General features: G+C 38.1%; 1 protein-coding gene across 1 annotated transcript in view; it reads right to left on the bottom strand.

Annotated features, from left to right (window-relative positions):
- Window positions 1–10,662, bottom strand: part of GBE1 (1,4-alpha-glucan branching enzyme 1) — a 296,584-nt gene extending 285,922 nt beyond the window's left edge. Inside the window, exon 1 of the mRNA XM_081235731.1 lies at window positions 10,264–10,662. Within this exon, the coding sequence (XP_081091857.1) occupies window positions 10,264–10,415 (152 nt within the window). The 5' untranslated portion in view covers window positions 10,416–10,662. The remainder of the gene's footprint in view (window positions 1–10,263) is intronic.
- Window positions 10,663–23,574: the final 12,912 nt, after the last annotated feature.

The following is a 23,574-nucleotide window of genomic DNA, read 5'->3' on the forward strand; positions in this document are numbered from 1 at the left end:
ATATGATATCACTTGTATGTGGAATCTTAAAAAAGGGTACACATGAACTTATCTACAAAACAGCAATGGAGTGACAGATGTAGAAAATAAACTTATGGTTACTGGGTTGGGGGGGCAGGGTGTGTGTGGTAAGGGGGAGAGGGATGAATTGGGAGATTGGGATTGACACAAACACACTACTATGTATAAAATAGATAACTAATAAGGACTTACTGTATAGCACATGGAACTCTACTCAGTACTCTGCAATGGCCTATATAGGGAAGAATCTAAAACAGAGTGGATATATGTATATGTATAACAGACTCACTTTGCTGTACACCTGAAACTAACACATTGTAAATCAACTATACCCTAATAAAAAAATTTTTTTAAAGCCAATCTTCAAAGATTACATATTCTCTGATTTAATTTATATAACATTCAAAAAATGAAAAATATTATAGAAATGTAAAACAGATCAGTAATTCCCAGAGTTTAGGGATAGAGGGAGTGGGAATAGTATAAGTATAAAGGAATACAGAATTCCTTTGTGGTGATGGAATGGTTCTGTATCTTCACTGTAGTGGCAGTTACATTAATATATACTTGTGATAAAACTGCAAAGAAGTGCATGCAAAGACTGTTGAAAACTGAATAAGGTCTGCAGAGTGTATCAATGTCAATTTCCTGGTTTTGAAACTGCCATACAGTTAAGCAAGATATTACGACTGGGGCAAGCTTGGCTAATAGAACAGGGGCCTTCTCTGTACTATTTTTGCAACTCCTTGTGGTTTATAATTATTTCAAAATAATTTTTTAAATCTAGTCTAAAGTTTGCAATTCTCTAAATTCACTATATTTTTTAATGCCCTCTAAAGGTACCTTAAACCTGCTACAACCAAACTTCAGTTTTGATAACACTCTTGTTTTTCTGTATTTCCTGCTTATGTGTTGAATTTGTGAGTAGAGGTTTCCCTAATACTGCATGGATAGCAGATAGTTTTCAATAAAAGGCGTTTTAGGGAACTGAACAAAAAGAGATCCATTTGCTTCACTATGCTGCTGTGCTTCACTAGCAAGCACAACTTGCACAAGCAAAAGAGCACTGCCAACTGAAATGGTCAAGAGGATGGAAGACTCCCACATGTAAACAAAAAAATGCACAAATAAGCAAACAAAAGTATGAGAGATTGTTAATGCTGAAAAATGAGAACTGGAGGGGGAAAAAATGCTTGGAGATGACAAATATGAATTTGTTTGTGAATCTCTAGAATCCTGGAATAATCAATCCTCTTGAGAAAAGACTGTAAAACAATGAAAAAGCAATAGTAACTCATACATTAGTTACTCACGTCCTCCAAACAGTAGCCTAAGATGATCATGGATAATAGACCTATAACCTCTTAGGAAAAAAAAGAAACTAATATGACCCCACACACATTACTGATCTATTCTGACATCAAAGAGGAATCATTATGCTGTCTTTACAGTCAAAAGAGGAGTCCCATTCTTCTACAAATTGTTCTTTGGTCTACTGTCAAAGATGAAATACTGGGCTTCTCTGTGATGATAAAATCTTATATTTAGGGCTTCCCTGGTGGCGCAGTGGTTGAGAGTCCGCCTGCCAATGCAGGGGATGTGGGTTCGTGCCCCGGTCCGGGAAGATCCCACATGATGCCGCGGAGCGGCTGGGCCCGTGAGCCATGGCTGCTGGGCCTGCGCGTCCGGAGCCTGTGCTCTGCAACGGGAGAGGCCACACAGTGAGAGGCCCGCGTACTGCAAAAAAAAAAAAAAAAAAAAAAAAAAAATCTTATATTTATATGGTAAGTCTGTAGCAGGTATGTTCTGAAGAACAAAGCTTACACATCTTAATCTTTTAAAAGAATAAAAAAGTATAATGTGAAAGCCCATAAACTTGCATGTAGTTAGGTAACAAAAGACAATTCATGTTTTAAAGACTGAGCATAAACTGTCATCTTTATTTTAGTCCTTTTCTTCTTTCTAACCCCACAAATACAATATTCTCCAAATAACTTAAAAATAAAGCAGATCATTTTTGAATGAGCCCAAGAGAACATGAAAAAATTAGTAGTAACTGACAAACTCATTTCCTGTCAAAACATCCTATTTTTAAGAGTAAAATACCTATGAAATTAAAAAGAGAAGACAGAGGTGCTCCCCAAATCGTTGGGCCAGGGGGCTGAAGCGAAACCAGACAGGCTCATTTTGGACTAGAGCAAGCAAAAGTGTCTGTATTTGTCCCAAGAAAAGAATCCAGAAAAATACAGAAATCCAGAAATACAAGGTAGAGCAAAGTGAAAGCCATGCCCCAGAGTTTGGTGATACTGAGGGATGTGGCTGAAGACTTCTCTCAGAAGTGGAAATGCCTGGATTCTGCTCAGAAAGATTTGTACACAGGTATGATATTGGGGAACTACAACATGGTATCACCGGGACTTTTTACCTTTAGCCAGACATTGTCTCCTCATTGGAGCAAAGGAAAGAGCCCAGGCAAGTTGTGACAGATGAGACAAAAAGGCATTTCTCAGGAAGATATGCATACAACTGAAAGCCTTGATTATGCAGGCTCACTTTCAAGTAAGGATGGCCATGCCATGGGACAGCTCTGATGAATAATTTGTAAACTGAAAGAATGAGATGGAGTTTACAGGTAAACTAATTTATGCTTGGCTAGAATGGACATAGTGAGTTAGCTTGTACTCCTGCTAGGAAGACAGATATGGGCCCTAGATATGCCCAGCCATCTTCTAAACATTAGAATCAAGACCATATGTTAAGGATAGTAGAACCAAAAGATAAATGATGCGTCAATGCTAAGGCCCAAAGCACTTACCCCCACTTTCTTTGTGAGAAATACAAACCTCTATTTCCATAAATCACAGTTTGTGGGACTTTCTGTTCTTTGAGGGTATGTTCGGTTTCTGTTACTTACACCTAAACGCGTAACTGATCTTATCACATTCAGTAATAGAGAATGTAGCTGTGTTATGCAGCTATTCATAATTAAATACAACCTGTGGCTACTTGCTTATCATTTATGAAAATAAAAATAAATTATATTGATGATATTGAGTAACGTATGATTTTATTAGTAAAAGAAATATTTCTCACTGCTAAATATTTGGAAAACTTCAAGGTTATCTATACAAGAAATATATTTGCAGACTTGGTTTCTGATTATCACATTTTAGATTACAGACCTGGAGCACATACCCAGAAACTGTCTAATTGTAATTTATCCTTCAATGGATCTACTAAAATACACATGAGTACTCCATTCCTTTGTTTTATGTATCTCATTGCAAATTCAAACATACTGAAAAGAACTGAAATCATCAAGTAAAAAAAGAGAGGATAAAAAAGACAAGGTAAGACATGGGATTTAAATTTTTGTCTTATTAATAGATCATAAGTTCAGACTCCACTAGATAATTCTTTCATTTGTAAACTTCTAAGCTGCTATTATGTATTTTTTCTTCTTATTTTCAAAGTCATTCCTGCTATTAGTATACTCGGTATGACCATTCCTCCAAGCATCCAGAGTTCAGGAGGAAGAAAATCCCTGCAGCTGTTTGATGTCCAAGAATATGAACACTTAGCAGTCAGATGAAAGAAGAGAAAAGACAGAAACGGAAGATCAAGAGAAGAGTGATTTGGGGTTTCTGCAGGGTAGCATTTACCTCTCTCAATAAAGGGAGCTTTGTGCTCATTACGTCCCAGAATTCATCTTGCCTTCAGCTTGTAGTAAACTGGCACCTGCCGTATCATTTCCTCTCCAAATTAAGGATCAAAATGTAAACATATTCTTTTCTTGCTCCACTAGATTATGATTAAAATTACCACCTCCTCACCTCATTCACACAAATGCACTACTAGGAAAGAGAAGGAACCCCTTAAAGTAAAGAGGCTGTTAAGCAGCAAAATGAAGAGTTGTGGGGAATTTCCGGTCAGGTTATTTATCTGATGGTTGATTTCAGGATACAGGATTAAAGAAGCGATATCTTCACATATATTCCTCATCCTCAAGAAACCCCTATAAGGTGGGTCCAATCCATATTTTTCAAAAAAAGAAACTGAGGTTCACAGAGGTTGACTAAGTTGCTCTCAAATTCGAAGCTGTTTAGCATTTATGACGGCTAAAATTCAAGCTTCATCTTGCTCTTGTGCTTTGCAACATGGACACTCAGCTATGTTTATTTTTTTTTTCCATTTCACATGTGAAGAAGCTAAACTTAGGATCTCAGCTATTATGATCTTTCTTTTTTTTTTTTTTTTTTTTTTTTTTTTTTGCGGTATGCGGGCCTGTCACCGTTGTGGCCTCTGCCGTTGTGGAGCACAGGCTCCGGACGCGCAGGCTCAGCGGCCATGGCTCACGTGCCCAGCCGCTCCGCGGCATGTGGGATCCTCCCCGACCGGGGCACGAACCCGTGTCCCCTGCATCGGCAGGCGGACTCTCAACCACTGCGCCACCAGGGAAGTCCTTTATGATCTTTTAAACATCAAAAATCGATCAGGTAAGTCACCATAACTTAATGTCAATTGTATAATAAATTAATGAATGTAGATTGTATAACAACGTGTGTTTAATGTGGAATTTTGCCTTCTGTTGATGTACTAGGTTCTTGCTACCCTAAACACAAAACAGTACAGGGGCTGCTCTTGGATCTTAAGAACAAACAAAACAAAACAAAAAAACCAATCTGGATTCTAAACAGTAGTGAGCATCTACTGATGAGTGGACATCACTACATGAAGAGAATCTACTCTTCTGTAAAACAGTAAAGTTACTTTAGAATGAAAGGTAGCTGAGAGCAGCAATTCTCTCCACTGAAAAACCTTTCATATTTTCCTTTAATATCTATAAATGTATAACTGAAGTTTTACACATGCTTTTAAATAGCAGCAGCATGATATGCTTATCAATCTAAAATGATAGCACATTTCACAGGGTCTATGTTATCATCTCACTGACTAACTAGGGCCAGCCTGGTGGGAGCTGAACTGAATCCTCTAAGAAGTTACCACACACAGTCATTTCTCAGGAGATGGTGCAGCAGGCGCCAGAGCCTAAACTAAACCAAATGCTCCATGGAGTCATTTTAAGGCACTTTGAAAATGAGAAGAGGTCACAGCCTCTTGCCCATCACTGTAAAGAATTCAGGAGTGACTCTGGAGTTAGTACAGACCTCAGCTGCAAGGCACAAAGGAATCTACTGCTAGTACAGAAGAGCAGGCCAGGTATGACTTATAATTTTGGGATTCTTCTTTGCCTTCTAGAATCATTGACATTTCACTTTCTTCAGAGCCTACAACTTGGCCAGGCACTGAGAGAAAAGTGCACCATTCAGCTACAATATAAAATTTCTGCACGACGAGAATCAGTTTTTGGTGTGGTTGCTATTACATGAAATCTAAACTACATTCTAATTCTGATTAGATACCAGTGTAAAAGCTATTTTCATTTCTAACAAAATAGAGATGTTCACTGTAATTGTGATACTTAACACACTTGAGCTCACAAAAACCTCTCTTCCTATTCTTGAGCATGCAATTTGACCTGAGGCTCTCTTCAAACTGAATATTCCTTCAGTGATTAAACCCGTAGTCTCTGTGGAATATGGAAATATCTAATTAATAACAAATTTCTTTATTTTCTCTGGTTATTTTTAGCTTTTTCCTTGAACATACACTCCCCTACCCGAGACTGCCACACATAACTCCTGACGACTACTGCTTCTTCTCCTTCTGTCCATCCTAGTATTCCTGACATTTTTAGCTGAAGACAAAAGACATTCATTCAGTCATCTGTTCATTCAAACACTATACCGTTTCCTGTAGGCCAGGTACAGTTTTACAGACTGAGAATATAACAGTGAGCAAACAATACAGACAATGTGCCTACCCATAGGAGCAAATAACCTAGTGGGAGATACAAAAGAGCAGAAAGACAGCTACATGATTATTGATGATCACCCTTACAATACAGGTTTTCAAGGTGGTAGCTAAGAGGTGCGAAGAAGGTTTGAGGATGGGAAGAAGTCAGGGAAGGCATTTAATATATCTCTAGGCTGTGTCCTGAAGTACGTACAGGCACTAACAAGACAGAAGCAAAGTATGCATCAAGCAGAAGAAGTAACAGGTACAAAAGCCATAGCTGGACCCATGGCTAGACCAAAACAGGTGGCATCCAAGACTGGATAATATTCTGGCACACTTCAAATTGATCTTCTTTAAACATTTGGTAAAGATCTATTTTATGGGGTAGAGAAAAATTATTTTCTATTAATAAAAATTAAATATAGAAATGAGTTCCCTTTTTAATTCATTTCTACTAAGCCAAAAGCATCATTCTTCTGATAAAGATCAGAAAATGTTTCTAGTTCTTGACCTATCCTGCCTTTTACTCAGTGATCCTTCTAGACTCCTTACTTCTCACAAGCCTACACAAAATAATTATTGAAAATCTTCACTATTTAAGGACTACATGTGTAAAACAGGTATCATGTTTCCAATTTATTCTAGTGATATTTTAGTGCCCCTTATAGAATAGCCCTCAGACATCCTAGCTACCCCTTTACACTTAGCCCCCTTCTGATTAGGTGGTACAGAGAGAGAAGGACGATCCAAAGATGAGGCTAACAAGGTAGACAGGAACCAGATAATACAGAGTTTTGTAGGTCACGAGAAAGAGACTACACTGTACCTTAAAAGCCATGGAATTGTTGAGAAGATTTGAAAAGGGAGAACAACTGTGAGACTGTTTTTATAAACCAGGCTAGACATGCTAGCAACTTGAGTAGCAGGAGAGCAGTAGGAATACAGTGTGGCATATACTTGAAAAGTAGTTAGGAGCTACTACTGACTAGACTTAGAGATAAAAAGAAGTGGAGAGGAGTAATTAAGGATAAGTCTTAAGTTTTAGGCTTGAGTAGGTGGTAGAGGAGGATAACACACACTGAGATAAGGTATAAAAGGACAATCAGGCTTGGGATGAAAAACCCTAAGTTTAGTTTTATACACACTGAATTTTATACTTACAGTACATCAAAATGCAGATATTTATAAATAAGACCAGGAGACTAAGACCAGGGGAGATTTAGGGTGAAGATAGATGTGGGCAGCCTCAGTACATAGATGGAATTCACGGGATGGATGAGAATACTTAGGGAAAGTATGTGTATAAAACAGAAATACATAAAGGAACCTAGGGAAGAGCCCTGAGAATCTCTTATATTAATGGTCTGAAAGAGGCTAAGGAGAAACCACCAGAGATAATGGAGGAAAAGCAAGAGTACACATCATGGCTTCAAGGATCTAATAAGTGGTCCAAAATGTCCAATGCTAGAAATAAAGAGAAAGAAAGAAGTATTCACTAAATTACCAAGAAGTCATTTTTTGTGAACTTGTTGAAACAGTTTTATTAAAGAAAGATTAATCCCAGCTGCAGCAAGCCATGTGAACAACTCATCACAACCGAATCTCGGATTCTTCATCTGTAAAACAGGAAAAACAAAAACACCCACCCTTCCTACCTTGTAGTTTTGTTATTAGGGTTAAATTAAATACTATAACATATGTAGAAGTTACTATATACACAGAGGGTATAGACAAGTGTTACTGTAACTGTGTTGTTCATCCTCCTGTTCACAAATGTCAGTTTTCTGTTCCAACCACGTGGTTGATAAGTCACATTTGACTTACACTGGCCAATATGTGTATCAGCAGAAGTGGCTGATTGCTAGGCAAAAGCTGTAAGAAATAGTGCCTAGTTCAAAATGTTCTCTGTTCCTTGCCCCTGCCACTGTAGAAGCATGTTTCAAAATGAAGACTTCATCAGCCTAGATCCTTGAATGATTGCCATGAGGAGAGCCTGACTCATGCTGACATGTAGCATGGGGATAAATAATGTTTTTTTAAAACACTACGATGTTGGAATTATGATACAGAAACTAATTGCAGCACAAATAACAGGTGAAAAAAGCAGGAAAGCCAAGAGGAAAATCCTACCTTAGGAGGTAATCAATGAGACATCACAGGGCCTGTCACCCACGCTAATGTCTAATTTTTATTTTATGGCACAGAGTAGTTCACTAACCCTCACACTTGATTCAACATTCCTACAGTTACAGAAAAGATAAACAAGAGCAAAGGTACATAATGGAATTTCTAATGAAGACACGGTGTTTGGGAAAGAATAAGACAGTCCATCAATGAGAAACCGCCTCCTCTATCACCATTATACTGTTATTTGCACCCTAAATTTTCTTCACTCCTTAGTAAGCATACTTTGCATCTATGTTTGACTGGTTGTATATTTGTGTTAGGCCAAAGACACACTGCCTAAGTGGGTTATTAGAAATGAACGGAAAATAGGAAAAGTAATCAGGACCACACTTAACGAAGGAGAAATTATTTTATTCTTCAAATGCTAACAGTAAAAGTTACTGCTGCCAAACGCCAAATTACTATTTGATATGCCTAAAGGGAACATGTGTGCTGGAAAATGGCAATTACTCAGAACCAAGGCCAGAAGTAGAATCCAGGTCAGAGTGAGGCACAAGGACCCACTGGACCAGCGTTTTCATCAAGAACACTGGAGTGCTCCCACTTCTTTATTCTGGCCTTTGTCCCTCTCATTAGTTCTGACAAACCATGAAAGAGGATCAAAACTGCCTCAATCCCAATGGAGCTGAAGTGAATTACATGAAAGAAACACTTACCAAGGGAGGTTTGTCTACTTGTAATCATTTTTTTAAAACAGAGAGGGGAGAAACGGAGACAAAACATTTCCACAACTCTGCTTTTAGAAATGTCTTACGTGTCATTTTACAAAGCATCCAAGTAAATTAGTGTCATCAAAAAAGTCGGACCACCATCTTTTGCTCTAAAATTTTTTACTATTTCTAAATCAAATCCAATCCTGAACAATGCAGATTATACACTAAATTTCTTTGAAAGCACATATTGTAAACACTGAAGGCAATTTCACAAGGCTGCTCCCCGAATGGCTTATATAAAGGCCCAACATCTGATTAACTTAGCAACAGCTCAAGGTGACTCCTTTGAGGAGGGCCCATGCATTAGGATATACAAGCTCTGGAATGAAGTGTTGTATTCAACTTTGTGTCCCTTACTTTTTGCTCCTAAAAGACCCTTAATAAACAGTTGCTGAATTGAGTACAGGTAATAAGTGACAATGCCAGGTCATGAACCTAAGACTTTTATTTTCCCAAACTCCAAATCAACCGTGTTTCATTACCCCCAATGCTGCTTCTTGCCAAGTAACTACTAGAAGTTTTCTATTACTTGAAACTGTGACTAGGTATTCTGTTGCCATGGTAATTTTCAAGTGGCTCTGCTAAAAGGGCAGAAACCATTAAATTGCAATGTGCTTATCTCACAAATATAACTACTATAACTAGCATAACAACTATTTTAGTCTTAAAAATTATACCTTTTAAGTTCAGCTGACTACTGCAATTATTATCCTAGCAACTTCAGCATGACAGGAGACAAGCTAAAAGTAAAGCATACTAAGTGGGCCTCTAGAAGTCTGGCTTTCCTCGCCTTTCTCCAGCTTCAGGATGGCAATGCCAAACACAAGTACTCGTCAATGATGGCCCAAGGGGTAAAAAACAAAGACCAAGATAAGCTTAATCTTCTCTGAGAAGGAGAATATTAACAAGGAAAGAAAAGCTGCCTGAAAGAATCCTATATAAAATCGCAGTATTTGCTATAAAATAAGCAAGAAGGTTTTAAAAGCGCAATTACACAGGCCGGGTGTTATGCACACGCTAATTCACAGGACCACTCTGGTCCATGGAAGGGTCAGAAAACCTGCAGTGCAGTTGCCTAACTCCGCATCAGCACCTGAGGAAACGGGTGCTGGCAGCCAAAGCACACACCCAATGGCGGAAAACTGCCGATTCGAAGGGAGGGGAGAGGGATGAGGAAAGTTTATTCAGCGCTTCTGCCTCTAGTCCGGCGGTAAGAGCTGTCAACCCGCAACTCCGGAAGCCATTCAACCCAATTACCGGACTCAACACGTCGCCCAAGCCCGGAAGTTGCTACCCACCAAGGTGGGGTGCGGGACGGCGAGGTGGAGCCGGCGAGGGGCGGGGCCCGCACGTCCGAGAGCCAACAGGCGTTCCCAGCCGCAAGCTCGCGGCTGAAAGGCGGGCTGCTGGGTTCTGTGGAGAAGGGGGGGGGGGGGGCAGTGGGGGGGGGGAGTCGGGGGACAGCACCAAGGTGGGGCTGTACCTGCGCTGGAAGTCCGGAGCGAAGGGCTTTAGGTACGGGTCTATCTCTAGAAGTCGGGCTAGTTCGGGCACGTCCGCTAAGGCAGCGGCCAGCGCCTCCTCAGAGCATTCGGACCGAGCCTCCCGAGCCGGGTGACCCGCCGGAGCCGCCATCTTCCGTCGCAGCCCGAGTAGCCGAGGCCCGAGAGGGTCGAGTAGAGGGGGAGCGGGAGCTCTAACCGGGAGGACGCCCAGGCGAGCCGAGGCAAGCCGCGGGAGGCCCAGTCCCTTTATAGCCGGAGAGGACGGCCGCCTGTCCCCCTTTTCCCCCCCGCCGGCAGGGAGGAGCAGGACCCGGAGTGATCCCCGGACGCACGTCCCGAGAGAGGAGGAGGCGCCAGGCCTCTCCGCCTACTCACGCGGCTCGCACTGAGAGGCCGCGGAGACCTGCCCCTTCCTCTCCCAGCGTCTCTACCCCGGTGCCCAGGCCACCCCAGGAGGCGGTCCCGAGCGGACCTCTCTCAGTCTTGACCTCTCTCACCCTGACCCATTCTTGGCTGCGGAGAACCGCCGTGCCACTCCCCACCCCCCCCAGCTTTTCTTTCTTTGAACAAGCCTCACTGGCGGCACGCCCTTCGAATGGATATATGGTTTTCTTGGAAGGGACTTTTCTTCTCTAAGTTCTGAGAGAATCTTGTAATCGTCCCAGAGATGCTCTGGTGTTGTGGTATTATTCTCTGGGTTACCAACGACTGAGAATTGGAATTATGAAAACTTTTACCATTCCCCATAACCTCAAAAAGAAAGAAAGAAAGAAAGAAAAAGGCCCTTTTGCCTTTTAAAATAATTGCTGTAAACAAACTTTTCAACAAACTATTCTGAATGAGACAAACGGTAAGGGAAGAGCATTAGAATTCAGCTGTGCCCACTTACTAACGAAGTGATAAGGCAAGAAATCGCTTCATCTTGGCCTAAGAATGGGGGTCGCTAGGTAGTCTACCCCACTTGGAACTTACTTATATTCTTTCATTCCCATTAATTGACGCGTTTCTAGCTCACAGATCCTTTTTTAAGAGTACAGAATTGTGCACCGAGACAATTGGACCCACCAACCCAGGAGTTTCCAAGCTACTTTGTACTTAGAAACTGGAGAGGCTTGGAGTATATCTGTCCCAGTTAAGTTCGAGGTGTGGACAATCCAAGGGGCTATGGATAAGGACGTGTTGATCAGCCATGGACCTTGAATTTTAAAATGTTCAAAACGTTTTTTGTGAAGGAGTTAATAAGGACTTGATGAAAGATGTCTAGGAACAGAGGGCCTCAAAGTGAAAGAGTGGAGGACTTGGAAAACCTTCAGAAAGGCATGTCTTATTTCCCATAAAGATGACAACATGCAAACATTTGTAAATTATAAAACAACAGTTGAAACTCAGAAGCAGGATACCCAATAGACCCGCAGACCTGTATCTCCAATCCTAAACTTTTCTCGTAAATCCTTCCTATTGAAATCTGTGTTTAGCTGGTTAAGAGTCCTAAACCAAGTATCTCCAAGACATACCCTAAGTCAGTCTTCTCATCCTTTCTAATGTCACTCATGCAGGCAGCCTTCCTCTCTCATTTGGACTAACATATCTAAGGGTTTCCCTTTTCTCTTTTTCACCTCCAGTCCATCCTCTAGTGTTTCTCAAGCTTTAATGTGCATGTGAATCACCTAGGGATCTTGTTAAAAGAACAGACTTTCAGTTCTGAGTGGTGCCTCATATTCTGTAATTTTAACAAGCTCAGGGGTGATGCTGCCTCTGCAGGTTGGAAGCACAGTCTGAACAGTAAGGCTCTATGCAAGGAATAAATCGTACAACCTAAATGACATGCTTGGTTCACCTGGAGTTAAAAATAAACTCCTTACTCTTCCCTAACAAGGCTTCCATAATCTGGTCCCTGCCTACCTTTCCACTGCTTATCATTCTCTGGCTTTACTATTCTGTAGTCACACTGACTTTCCTGAAACTCACTGAGCACTTTGTAGCCTCTGAGACTTGACTTGCCCTTCTCTCTATTGGGAGCTCACTTCCCATAGCTGTTTCCTTCCCAGCATTCATTGAGGTCTCACCATAAATGTCAACTCATCTCTGAGAAGCCTCTAATTCCACTATCTAAATATCTCAATATCTTCTCTCCTATGCAACAGTTAACAAAATTTGTGTATCTTTTTGTCTTTTATTTATTGATCTCCCACCTTAGAATGTAAACTCCAAGAGAGCAGGGACCCATTCTGCCTTGTTCACTATTGAAAAAGTATTTATTGAAATCCCATGTGCCAGCCAGTTTCCTAGGTACTGGGGATTAGTGATGAATAATACAAGTCCCATTTGTCATAAAGCTCACAGAATAGGTAAATCTGTAGAGACAGAAAGTAGGGTATTGGTTTCCCAGGGCTGAAGGAAATAGAGAATGACTGCTAATGGGGGGAGGGTTTCTTTTAGGAGTGATGATAATTTTCTAGAATTGATTGTGGTCATGGTTGCACAGCTCTGTGGCTAGACTCAAAGCTATTGGAATTGTACACTTTAAGTAGGTGCATGGCATGTGGATTATAGCTCAGTAAAGGTGTTTTTAAAATACCAAAAAAGAACTTTTAAAGTATAAATAATATGAAACATACTCTTTAAAACTAACAGATATCCCCTGTTGAAAATTACTAGGAGCATAAAAAGAAAAACAGAGATCTGTGACCAAACTCTAGAGAGAGAAGTAGAAAGTAAGTAACTTTAAATAAAAACCAGCAGTGATGATAAAGGAGAATGTGGTTTCTGAGAAGACAAAGGAGAAATTCCCGAAAGAAGAGTGATAATAACCCTTTTATCTTTAATAATGTCATTGATAACCCAGGTTCCTTGGTTCTTTCATTTCCTCATTATGTAGGCTTTGACCTCAATTTTGTCTCCTCGTTGTTATAAAATGGCTGCCACAGCTCTAAGCGGCACTTCTTCATGAGGCCACATTTAAAGGAAAGGAAAATGTTTATACCATGCATCTTTGCCTAAGGGAAAACTCATAGCTCTTTGGCTAGAGCTAGGTCCCATACCCACCCCTACACCACTAACATAGACGAATATGACTACCATGCTTGGTTTAAATTAATTGTGATTCACTGCTTGAATTGGGTCCACCTTCCCTTACTGCATTGCTGCCCAACATCTCGATAAAATGGTGATTCAGTTGACATGGAAAAGCAGGATGGATAATCATGTCTGCCACATTTTCCTTTGCTACCCATCCTAGATTCCACTACCCATGAAACTTGCCAGTGTTATTAACTATCTTGTCTCCTTACCATACTTAACATGGCAAAACCTCAACCTAGAGTTGTTGAATTTGCCTTCCCCATACCTACATCCAGACTGCTTCTGGGGAATACCAAAAAACAAAGAAAACTCCATAACTGTAGAACCAAAAACCCTTCCTCATGCAAGGCAATCACAATTTTACAGGCCATACACTGCATAAGGTATGCCCAACCAAGAGGGCAAATGAAGGCATTTGCCCTGAAGAAGAAGAACCATTTCCTTTGCATGAAGGTGCCTCTCCCTCCTCAAGCTATGAAACCTTAGGAGTGTGCCCACCAACAGGAGGCACTTCTTCCTAAATCACAAAGGTGAGTGGCAGCCCTGCCCTCAATTCTCTTCCTCTTCCTTGACCATAACACTCCTCTTTCTTCATTGCCAAGTGCTTGAGAGACTATCTCATTTACCGTTTGACACACTGTGGGCTCACTTATGTTTCTACTATATTGAAACTCCTCTTTCCAAAACATGCAAAATCACCTAGCTGTTAAACCCAATGGGCAGTTTTCAGTTTTCCTATTTAATCTCTGAAGATTTGGAACTGCTGATCATTTTTTTCTCATCTATTGAGAAAGAAAAGGGTAGAAAGTTGTGACAGAATTTGAGCTAATAAAGATGTTTAGTCACTGTGAGATATGAGAAAGAAAACAAGTCAAGGACAAGAGGATTCCTGAATAATGATGAGAGCACAACAGAGGCTGGATATCAGATACCTGAAATAGTGCCACATGGCCCAACCATTAGTTTTTTTCATTGCTTGATAAGCTGGCTGTGTGAGCTCAAAGAAATAAGTATTTGAATGAAGCTAGAGTTGGAGATTTACAGGGTGAGAATAGTAGATTAGTAGGGCTGAGAAACTTGTGCTGGTGACCATGTCACATAATATTTAGCCATGGAATTCAGTTAGTAAGGGTGGTTAAAACAATAAGGGAATTAAAAGATCTTTGTTAGTGGTAGATACTGATTTAGCAAGGATAAGAAAAGTGGTTGACAAAAAGTGGTTGAAAGTTGTTTGTGGTTACATAAGAGCAGTGACTGGACTTATCCAGACTGCCTGAGTTCTCATCAGAGCTCCCCCACGTAAAACTTGGCAAATTACTTTGCCTCTCTATGCCTTCATTTTCTCTTTTTTTCTAAATTTTATTGGAGTATAGTTGATTTACAATGTTGTGTTAGTTTCAGGTGTACAGCAAAGTGATCCAGTTATACACATACATATATTCTTTTTTAGATTCTTTTTTCGTATAGATTATAACAGAATATTGAGTAGAGTTCCCTCTGTTATACAGTAGGTCCTTGTTGGTTATCTATCTTATATATATAGTAGTGTGTGTGTGGTCATCCCAAGCTCCCAATTTATCCCTCACCCCTCCACATTTACCCTTTGATAACCATAAGTTTGCTTTCGATATCTGTTAAGTCTGTTTCTGTTTTGTAAATAAGTTCATTTGTATCATTTTTTAAAATTAGATTACACATATGAGTGATATCGTATGATTTTTGTCTTACTCTCTCTGACTTCCCTTCTCTCTAGGTCCATCCCCTGTGCCTTCATTTTCTTAATTGCGAAGTATAGTGAGGATTAAATAAGAATAGTTAATTATTTAATGAGTTCTTAGGATAGTATCTATCATATAGTAAGCACTATATGTGTTAGCTATAATTATTACTATTATTATTAATGGATAATATACTTACTTTAGGAGGAAAGTGTGGCTTTTCCATCCCTATATCCATAACACATTCCAATTTCTTCATATTAATATTTAACTTATTCATTGATTCTGGATATGGAATACTTAAACATGGAAGAAACATGAGGATGGGTAGTTTTATTTATTTTACAAAGTAAATATTTGAATGCCTACTATTTGTAAGGCATTATAGTAAAGCATTATGATCGTGTAAAGAACTTTGATATAATCCTTAAGATATTCAGAATATTAGACAATTCATACATGAAAATTTAAACAATGACAGCTCAAATAGTATACAGTTGTATTAATACCATATTTTAAAATTTAATGAAATTTTAAAGTCCTATTATTTGTCTTCCTTCCTCTTGCTCTTTCTCCCTCTGCCCCTCAGTACTATAAGTATTATCTTCTTTGAAGTAATGGAATTTAATTAGATATATATTCCTTGAAATTTCTCCATTGAAATATTCTAAAACTTGATAAGGCAATGGTCACACAATTCTATAAATTTATAAAAATATCATTGAATTATACATTTAAAAAGGTGAATTTTATGGTGTGTAAATTACAACTCATAAAGGTAGTTTAACAGTTTATCTTGCATAAGACTGTAACTAAGACTCTCCATTGAAAAGGTGGATCTAATGGCTGGCAAGTATCGGTATCCCAGTCTCTAAACTGACATCCACTTATTTCTGGATTAAGTTCAGCAGAGGCAATGGCCAACCAAATGTCCCCTCTACCACCTGCCAAGCCTCTCAGGGGACCTGGAGGAAGAGAAGTTCATTCTGTCTTCAGACTCATTCACCCTCTCCCTCTCTACTTAGATGGCCAAGTGGTGAGTGTTCAGTGTGATGTTGATTGTTACCACCTGGAAACCAGAGTGAGGCAAATAACTTTTCCAGAGAGGGTATTTAATTGTTTTTAGGTGATAATCATTTTCAATTACTTTTGTCCTAAGTTGTATGAGAACCAGTGACATAAAGGTGAAAGTCTCTAATTTTTGTGACAAATCCTCTGAGCATCTAGTCCTCTCCATTAGAATTTAAGCAATTTCCTTTTACCTCAGACCTACCCAAGCAAAACAGTCATTTTTATTTCACTCAAAGCACAGGCATCCTTTATGCCTTTATGTTATCTCTAGTGATTAGTTTATATCTGAAATTTTCAGTACTTCTCAATTGTTTCTTATCTGAAAGTTTTGCAAACTTTCAGGTGCAAGATCTTGTAAGAAAGAATCAGGTAGCTGAGCTTATCGTAATGGAGTCATTCTGAAAAGATTGCAGTGAGTCTTCAGAATAATAGTTAATAATAATAACACACTGCTTTCTACAGTCTAGGAGAACTATTTTATACTGCCTTGCAGAAAGGTGACTCTGAAGGATAAATGCAAGTTTTTTTTGTTTGTTTGTTTTTGTTTTTTTTTATTGGAACGACCTTTATTTCTTTGCCATTTCTCTTTAGCTGTCGGTGAATATCAATCCAAGTTTTTTTAAAAGACTTAAAAATTAAACAAAAAAATTTAAAACAATATATCTGTCAACTTTACCTAAATGAAACTCAGGTCTCTGGCAAACGTTGCCAGTCCAGAACCAAGCAGAGAGCCAGAAAATGGGGTAGTGGGGGAGGGGCAGGGGCTTTATTATCATATAAAATTTGTCACAAAGCCCATGGATTAAAGCCTCTTGTAATATGCTTATAGGAAGTTACCTCCTACCCCCATCACCTATTATAATAGCTTGAATGGTGGTCCCCCAAAAGATATGCCCATGTCCTAATCCTTAGAACCTGTGAATGTTACCTTATTTGGGGAAGGTCTTTGCAGATACAATTAGATTAAGGATCTTGAGGAGATCATCCTGGATAATCTGGATGGGTCCTAAATCCAATGAGAGTGTCCTTAGAAGAGAACTGCAGAGGAGATAGTCACAGAGAAGAGAAGGCAATGTGACTGTGAAGGCAGAAATTCGAGTGATACAGCCACAAGTCAGGGAATACCAACAGGCACCAGAAGGTGGATATGGCAAGGAACAGATTCTTCCCAGAGCGTTCAGAGGAAATATGACCTTGCCAACACCTTGATTTCATACTTCTGGGCTCCAGAACTGTGAGAGAATAAATTTCTGTTGTTTTAACTCACCTAGTTTCTGGTAATTGGTCTTGACAGCCTTAGGATACTGATATACCTATTCAGTTTTTTTTTAAATGAGTTCTCAATGATTGCAGATGGGAAGCCGCAAATCACATGGCTGAGGGATTGCTTTAGAACAATAACTGGCTTATATATATACCACCTATTCAAAAATAGGATTTGAGGTAGCTAATAAAAATACTTGTGTTAAATGAAACAATACTTGACAAAAGCAAAAAACAACAAATCAGAACAGAAAAAATCCATGACATTTGAGCTCAGACCTTAGTTCTTAGGTTCCTAGAAGTAGCAAAAGCAAAGAAGGAAAGATATTAGGTATTTATAATTCCATAAAGTTTGAATTGTTTTTCCTAGTTAGAAATCTATAAATGATGGGTATTGAGTAACATTTTGAATAATATACTTGGAATCCAATTTTAGATTAACTACAAAGGCCTTTCCTAGGTAGTCTTTTCTATGGATAACAGTATGTTATTGTTGTAATGAACACAGACCTTGGAACTAGACTGCCTGGGTTTAGATCTCTATCTGCCACTCACTTGCTGTGTGACCATGGCAAGTTAAGCTCTTTGTGCCTTAATTTCCATTTCTGTAAAATGGGAATGATAATAGTGTCTGCTTTCATATTGAGAAGATTAAATGGCTCAATACATATAAGGTATTTAGAACATAGCATATAATAATCATTCAATAAATGCTAGCATTTATATTTCTTCAAAGGCAAAACAGTAGCAAAAGAGAGTGATGTGTTCCATATACAAACTTTGCAATAATCTAGATTAGTACAAAAGTAAGAAGGTGTTAAGACCTGAGGATGGTTAGTACACCCTCAGGAAAAAAAAGAAATGTGTTATTATGTCAATGAAACCTGACGTAGGTTCTGGTGGACACTAACATTGAACTGAGGTTTTCTAAAGAAACTCTCTAACTAGGAAACAATGTGTTCCTTGGATCAATGTTAGTAAACAAATGCTTGTTACCAATCCATAAAGAAAAATACAGGAATTGAGAGAAAGTGCTTAAAAACTTCAGTGTCAATTTGAATAATTTTATATCTGAAAAATATAATATAAAAAATGTGGGCTTGTATTTGACATTTTATAATTTTTATTTCTCTAAAAAAATGGTTTTAATTTTATTTTATGAAACTAGTGATCCATGACTGATTGTGGGGGAAATAACTTTTCCTTCATCACTTGTAGTTTGATAAGCTTTGTGCTAGGCAGAACCAGAACTCTTCTCAGAAAATTTGTTATCTGCAAGTACCCTGTTGAGTACATACTAGATACTCCCAAATTCTCATTTTTTTAAAAAAGGGATTATACTGACTTGGAACATTTTAAAATAATTAGAATTTATGTTTTACATGTTCAAGGTCAAAGCTAAATTATTCACATAGGGCCTTGTCAGAGATGCTGATCTATTCAAATTGCATTGTAAGATGACCATGCCAAGTTATTGAAGGACAAATTGTAAAGGGTGGGAAAGTTGGCTAGGATACTACCCTGTTACATACTCTTTAGGTAGAAATGTCTTTGGAGTTGCATAGGTTGAGCCCACTGACAATAAAGAAACCGGCAAAGGATGGCTCAGAAGACTATAAAATGCCTATTTACTAAAGCAAAATAATCTGGGTGCTTTAACCATAACCCTAATCATACCATATTCTGCTGTAGGACATAAAGTTTTAACCTGAGAATAATAATTTCTCATATTTTGGACTTTGAACATATTTGAATTCTAGACTCAAACTCCGTCATTTATGAGCCATATGACCTTGGGCAAGTCACTCTCAAAACTTCAGTTTCATCTTCTATGGTATAGATTGTAGTAAAGCATATCATTGGGAAGATACGACATTACAGTATGATAATATCAAGACCATCACTGGAGGGTACTGGCCCAAGGCAACTCAATTAATTTAGGAGGAGGAGGGAGAGTTGAGCTATTATGACTATATCTAATAAAAGTTACAGCAGGTAGCCTTCCTAACTCTGCCTTCAGCCCAATAGAAGGACTCTTCTAGTTGCCCCCCCAAAGGACAAAGAGCTCTGATAATATTGGGGTGGGTGAGTTATAATTATGATAGATTATAATGCTTTAGGATACTGCTTGTGTAAAAATTAATGACAATCGTCTTCAAAATGAACCTTTGCAACATTACATTTCTAAATTCCATATAGTGTAGAATTGTTGGGGGGTGGGTTTCCAAGGAAGTTCTCTTTAAAACTAAATTATAGAGAAAAAAGAAGCTGACATAAATTAACTTTGGAAAACACTGTTTTGACTATATACTGTAAGGGAAAATAAAGAACTATACATAAACACTGTAATCTAATTGGTAAATTTATTTTTCACAAGGGTATGGGCTAGGAATTCTGCAATTCTGCTAGGCTACTCTGCATGTCCCACAATTGAAAAAAATAAGTAAATAAATTATAGACAATGGAAGCCAGGTTTCTGGCTGTCAGAGATTGAGGTTATAAATAAGCAATGGGGGAATAAACCCTGTGGTGCTAGAGCCAGAGATAGGAATATGAACTCAGGTACACACGCACACATGCACATACAGAAATAGCAATACCAAAGAATGTGTATACACTGGTTTGTATAATACATACATTTCTTAGCTCTGTCTGCTGAGAGGATAGGGAAGCAGTGACACCCCAGTTAACAACAAGCATACCCAGCACCCAGATCTTAGTTTCTAAACACCATTCCCCAATAAAAAGAACCAGGGCTCCTTGAAGAAACGACTGATTCAAGGAGTGGGTAGGGGAAATTCAAGATAAGCCTGGAGCATTTTATAGTGCCAGAAATTAAAATAATGTTTTTTAAAAAAAGAATATGGGGGCATGTCAAACGGACCACAGGAGCTTCAAGTGGTCCTCAGAAAGAGTCCTCAAATGGTCAAAGCAGGAATCATTGGAGCAATAAAATAAATAAGAGTAGTATTGGACTCTTAGTAGTAGTAGTATTTATAACCCAAAAGAGCAAAGTAAATATCAATGAGTATACCCAAGTGTTTATAATTGATTGAACAAATATGTAAACGGGGGAGGAGGGAAAAATCTTCCTTCAGAAAAATTCCAAATAATTTATGTAGAGCCTCCCTACTCTAGGCAGTGGGGCTTAATTCTCCTCCACTGAAATGTGAGCTGGATTTAGTTACTTGCTTCCAAATTATAGAATATGGAAAGCAGAAGAATAGGAAATTTATAGTGGAGAAACCTGTCAGACTCCATCTTAACTAAGCAAAGTTAACACCACACGTGACAAGACATGTTGATATGAGGTACCCCTTGATATGATTTGATAAGAAGCATACTTCACCTCTGAGAGTCTTTCCCAAAATCCACTGAGAATTCCAAATTATGAGAAAATATCAGTCAAAATCAGATTGAAAGATGCTCTACAAAATACTTGACCAAGTACTCTTAAAAATCGTCCAGGTCATGAAGTACAAGAAAAGACAGAAACTGTCACCAACTGAAGGATACATGACGGATAAAAGTAAAGTGGTGTTCTAGAATGGATTCTGGAATAAAACAAGATGAAATATTAATAAAATATCCAGTTCAGTTAATAGTATTATACCAATGTTAATTTCTTAGGATTGATAAATGTCCTTATACAAGATGTTAGCATTAGAGGAAGCTGGGTAAAGGTATATGGGAATTCTTTGTGCTGTCTTTGCAACTTTTCTATAAATCTAAAATTATTTGAAAATAACTGTTTTTATATTTATAATGTTAACTAAGATAAAATATTAATATTTGTTGATTTTGGAGAGAAAATACATGCAGGTTTCAAAAACGATTTTTCTATGATTTTAATTTTTTCTAAAAGAAAAATTATTGCAATATTCATTTCCCCCCTTTTTGCCCCAGTGGTGTTTAGTGCTTACACAAACCTTAATGTTAAATAAAAATATATGCTAATATTTTAGTAATAGCATAGTTAATCAAAAATTTCTGACTCTTCTAATGGAATTAAGTGTAATAGATTTTCTGAGCTTAACTCTTTGAGTTTACAAGGCTGCCACTTAGTTATCTGGTGGCATAGTGTTCTGAGAAATTTAAAGGAACTGCTACAAGTACCTAATTAATCCTTACAAAGCTGAGATAATCTGATTCATTAAAAGAACAATGTGTGCCTGTCACCGAACTAGAAATTTTTAATTACCATTTTGTACTTTGCTGATAACTTGATCTTCAGTGAAAAAAAGTGACTGTCTTTATGTGCTGTACCACAAAGTTTAAAGTACAGAACTTTAGGAAATATAGAAAATTACAGATAAATGGCCTAGGTTTTAAGAATTTATTTTTCTCCTTTTGAGATCATTTTCCCTATACTATTAGATTTTTAAAATAATTTAAAAGCAACTCCTCATTCTACTTGTCTTTCTAACTAGTTATTTTATTTTAGTAGCTAATACAAAAATTTCACACAACACTGAGAAACGTAGGCCATTGAATACTTGGAAATTGCTTTTCAGTTTGTTAATTCTTCCACTATTTGCTTCCGTCTATTTTCATTGAAATGTTTCCATCTTTTCTAGAAATGTCTTCTATTTTTCAAGATTTTCCTTGCTTTTATGCTGTTTTCTTTTTATTAGCAGTTGTAATAATGGCTTTAAAACTTGAAAAGACTCACAGTATTCAAAGACAATGCAGTGAAACACAGGTTATTAACTTGATATTGGTATTAAAGGACTTTTTTTTAACAAAGATTCTGTCCTTACATAAAATTAACAATCTAGGTATAAACTTACCAATGTCAAAACTTCTCTTGAGAACTTTCTTGAGATAATTAATCTTTCAGATATCCCTGCTTGCCCACATTTATGAACACTTCCTAAATTAACTATTATGTGGGAAGGTAACATTTTCTAGACCAACCATATTAAATTATTTCATGAGAGAGTTTATCATTTTACCCGCCTCACTATTCTACTAGTTATACTGTACTTCTGAGCTAAAAAAACTGTTTGACAGAGAAAGGTTGAAACTTTTCCTTAGTAGGATGAGGTCAGAAAATCTAAGAATAGTTCCAATATAAAAGGATTGTAGATATGGGATTTGAGGTACACATTTCTGTGAAGTTATCACTACTTATTAAATGACAGATACTCGTGCAGTATCCAGGTTTATTTTTTTCTTTTTCTTTTTTTTGTGAACAGTATTTGGAATAGAATTTCTTGTTCATTAAAATCGATGCTTCTCCAGAGTATGGGGAATGTAGTTTAAATTAAAAAGATATATATATATATATATATGTATGTGTATGTAGAAAGAAACTTTGATTCAATATTTTACCATAAGCTGAATTTTCTACAAAAGAACTATGCATAGAGTTTCTTAATCTTCCTATCACCCATCTCCATTGTTAAGATCAGGTGGGACTTCAGCTTCAGGTCAGATGGAGTAATAAGTACTGGATAAGTCCTATATGAAACAATAACAAGAACAAAAATATCAAATCAAGGTTCTGGGCATCAGGCAACCAAAGAAAGTGATCCCTGAGAGATGGAAAACAAATGAGGTGAGCCCTATAAACGTCCTAGCTTCCTGCCACAAGAGACTTTCCAAGCCACAGTTCAGGGATGAGGAACATAGGCAGAATGTGGCCTGAGGAAGTGGAAGCTGAGGTCCAGAGAGAACAAGAAGGCTAGAGTTCATAAAGGAGAGAACTGCACAGAGAAATAACAACCTACAGTCATTCACATGGTCCCTGCTGAGTATTCCACAGAGTACTGATCAGTCTTTTCATTTGAGGAAACTGCTAGAGACTGTGAAATAACCATTCAAAAAAATTAAAGAGAACAGTGCTTAACATTCACATAGGGCCAGGAAAAATACTGGTTCCCTTCAGCCAGACTAGAAAAACTCATAATTCATGTGGCATTGTGTAGAGTACTCAGGAAAACCTTGTCTCAGTAGTGGGGGATAATTAGCTCTATGCTGGGTGCTTTTCTGGAGCCAACTAACAACTCCTAAAAGAAAGACCCTAAGGATCTGTTTCCAAGTAACTTAACTGCATGTATGAAGGAAGCTTAAGAATACTTATAGCAATAAGAAAACATCCTCTCAACAAATAAAGTTTACAAGTTCTGGCATTCAATCAAAGATTTGCAGACA

Source organism: Mesoplodon bidens (genome assembly GCF_964165515.1).
Source record: "Mesoplodon bidens genome assembly, chromosome: 5".
Classification (NCBI taxonomy): Eukaryota; Metazoa; Chordata; class Mammalia; order Artiodactyla; family Ziphiidae; genus Mesoplodon; species Mesoplodon bidens.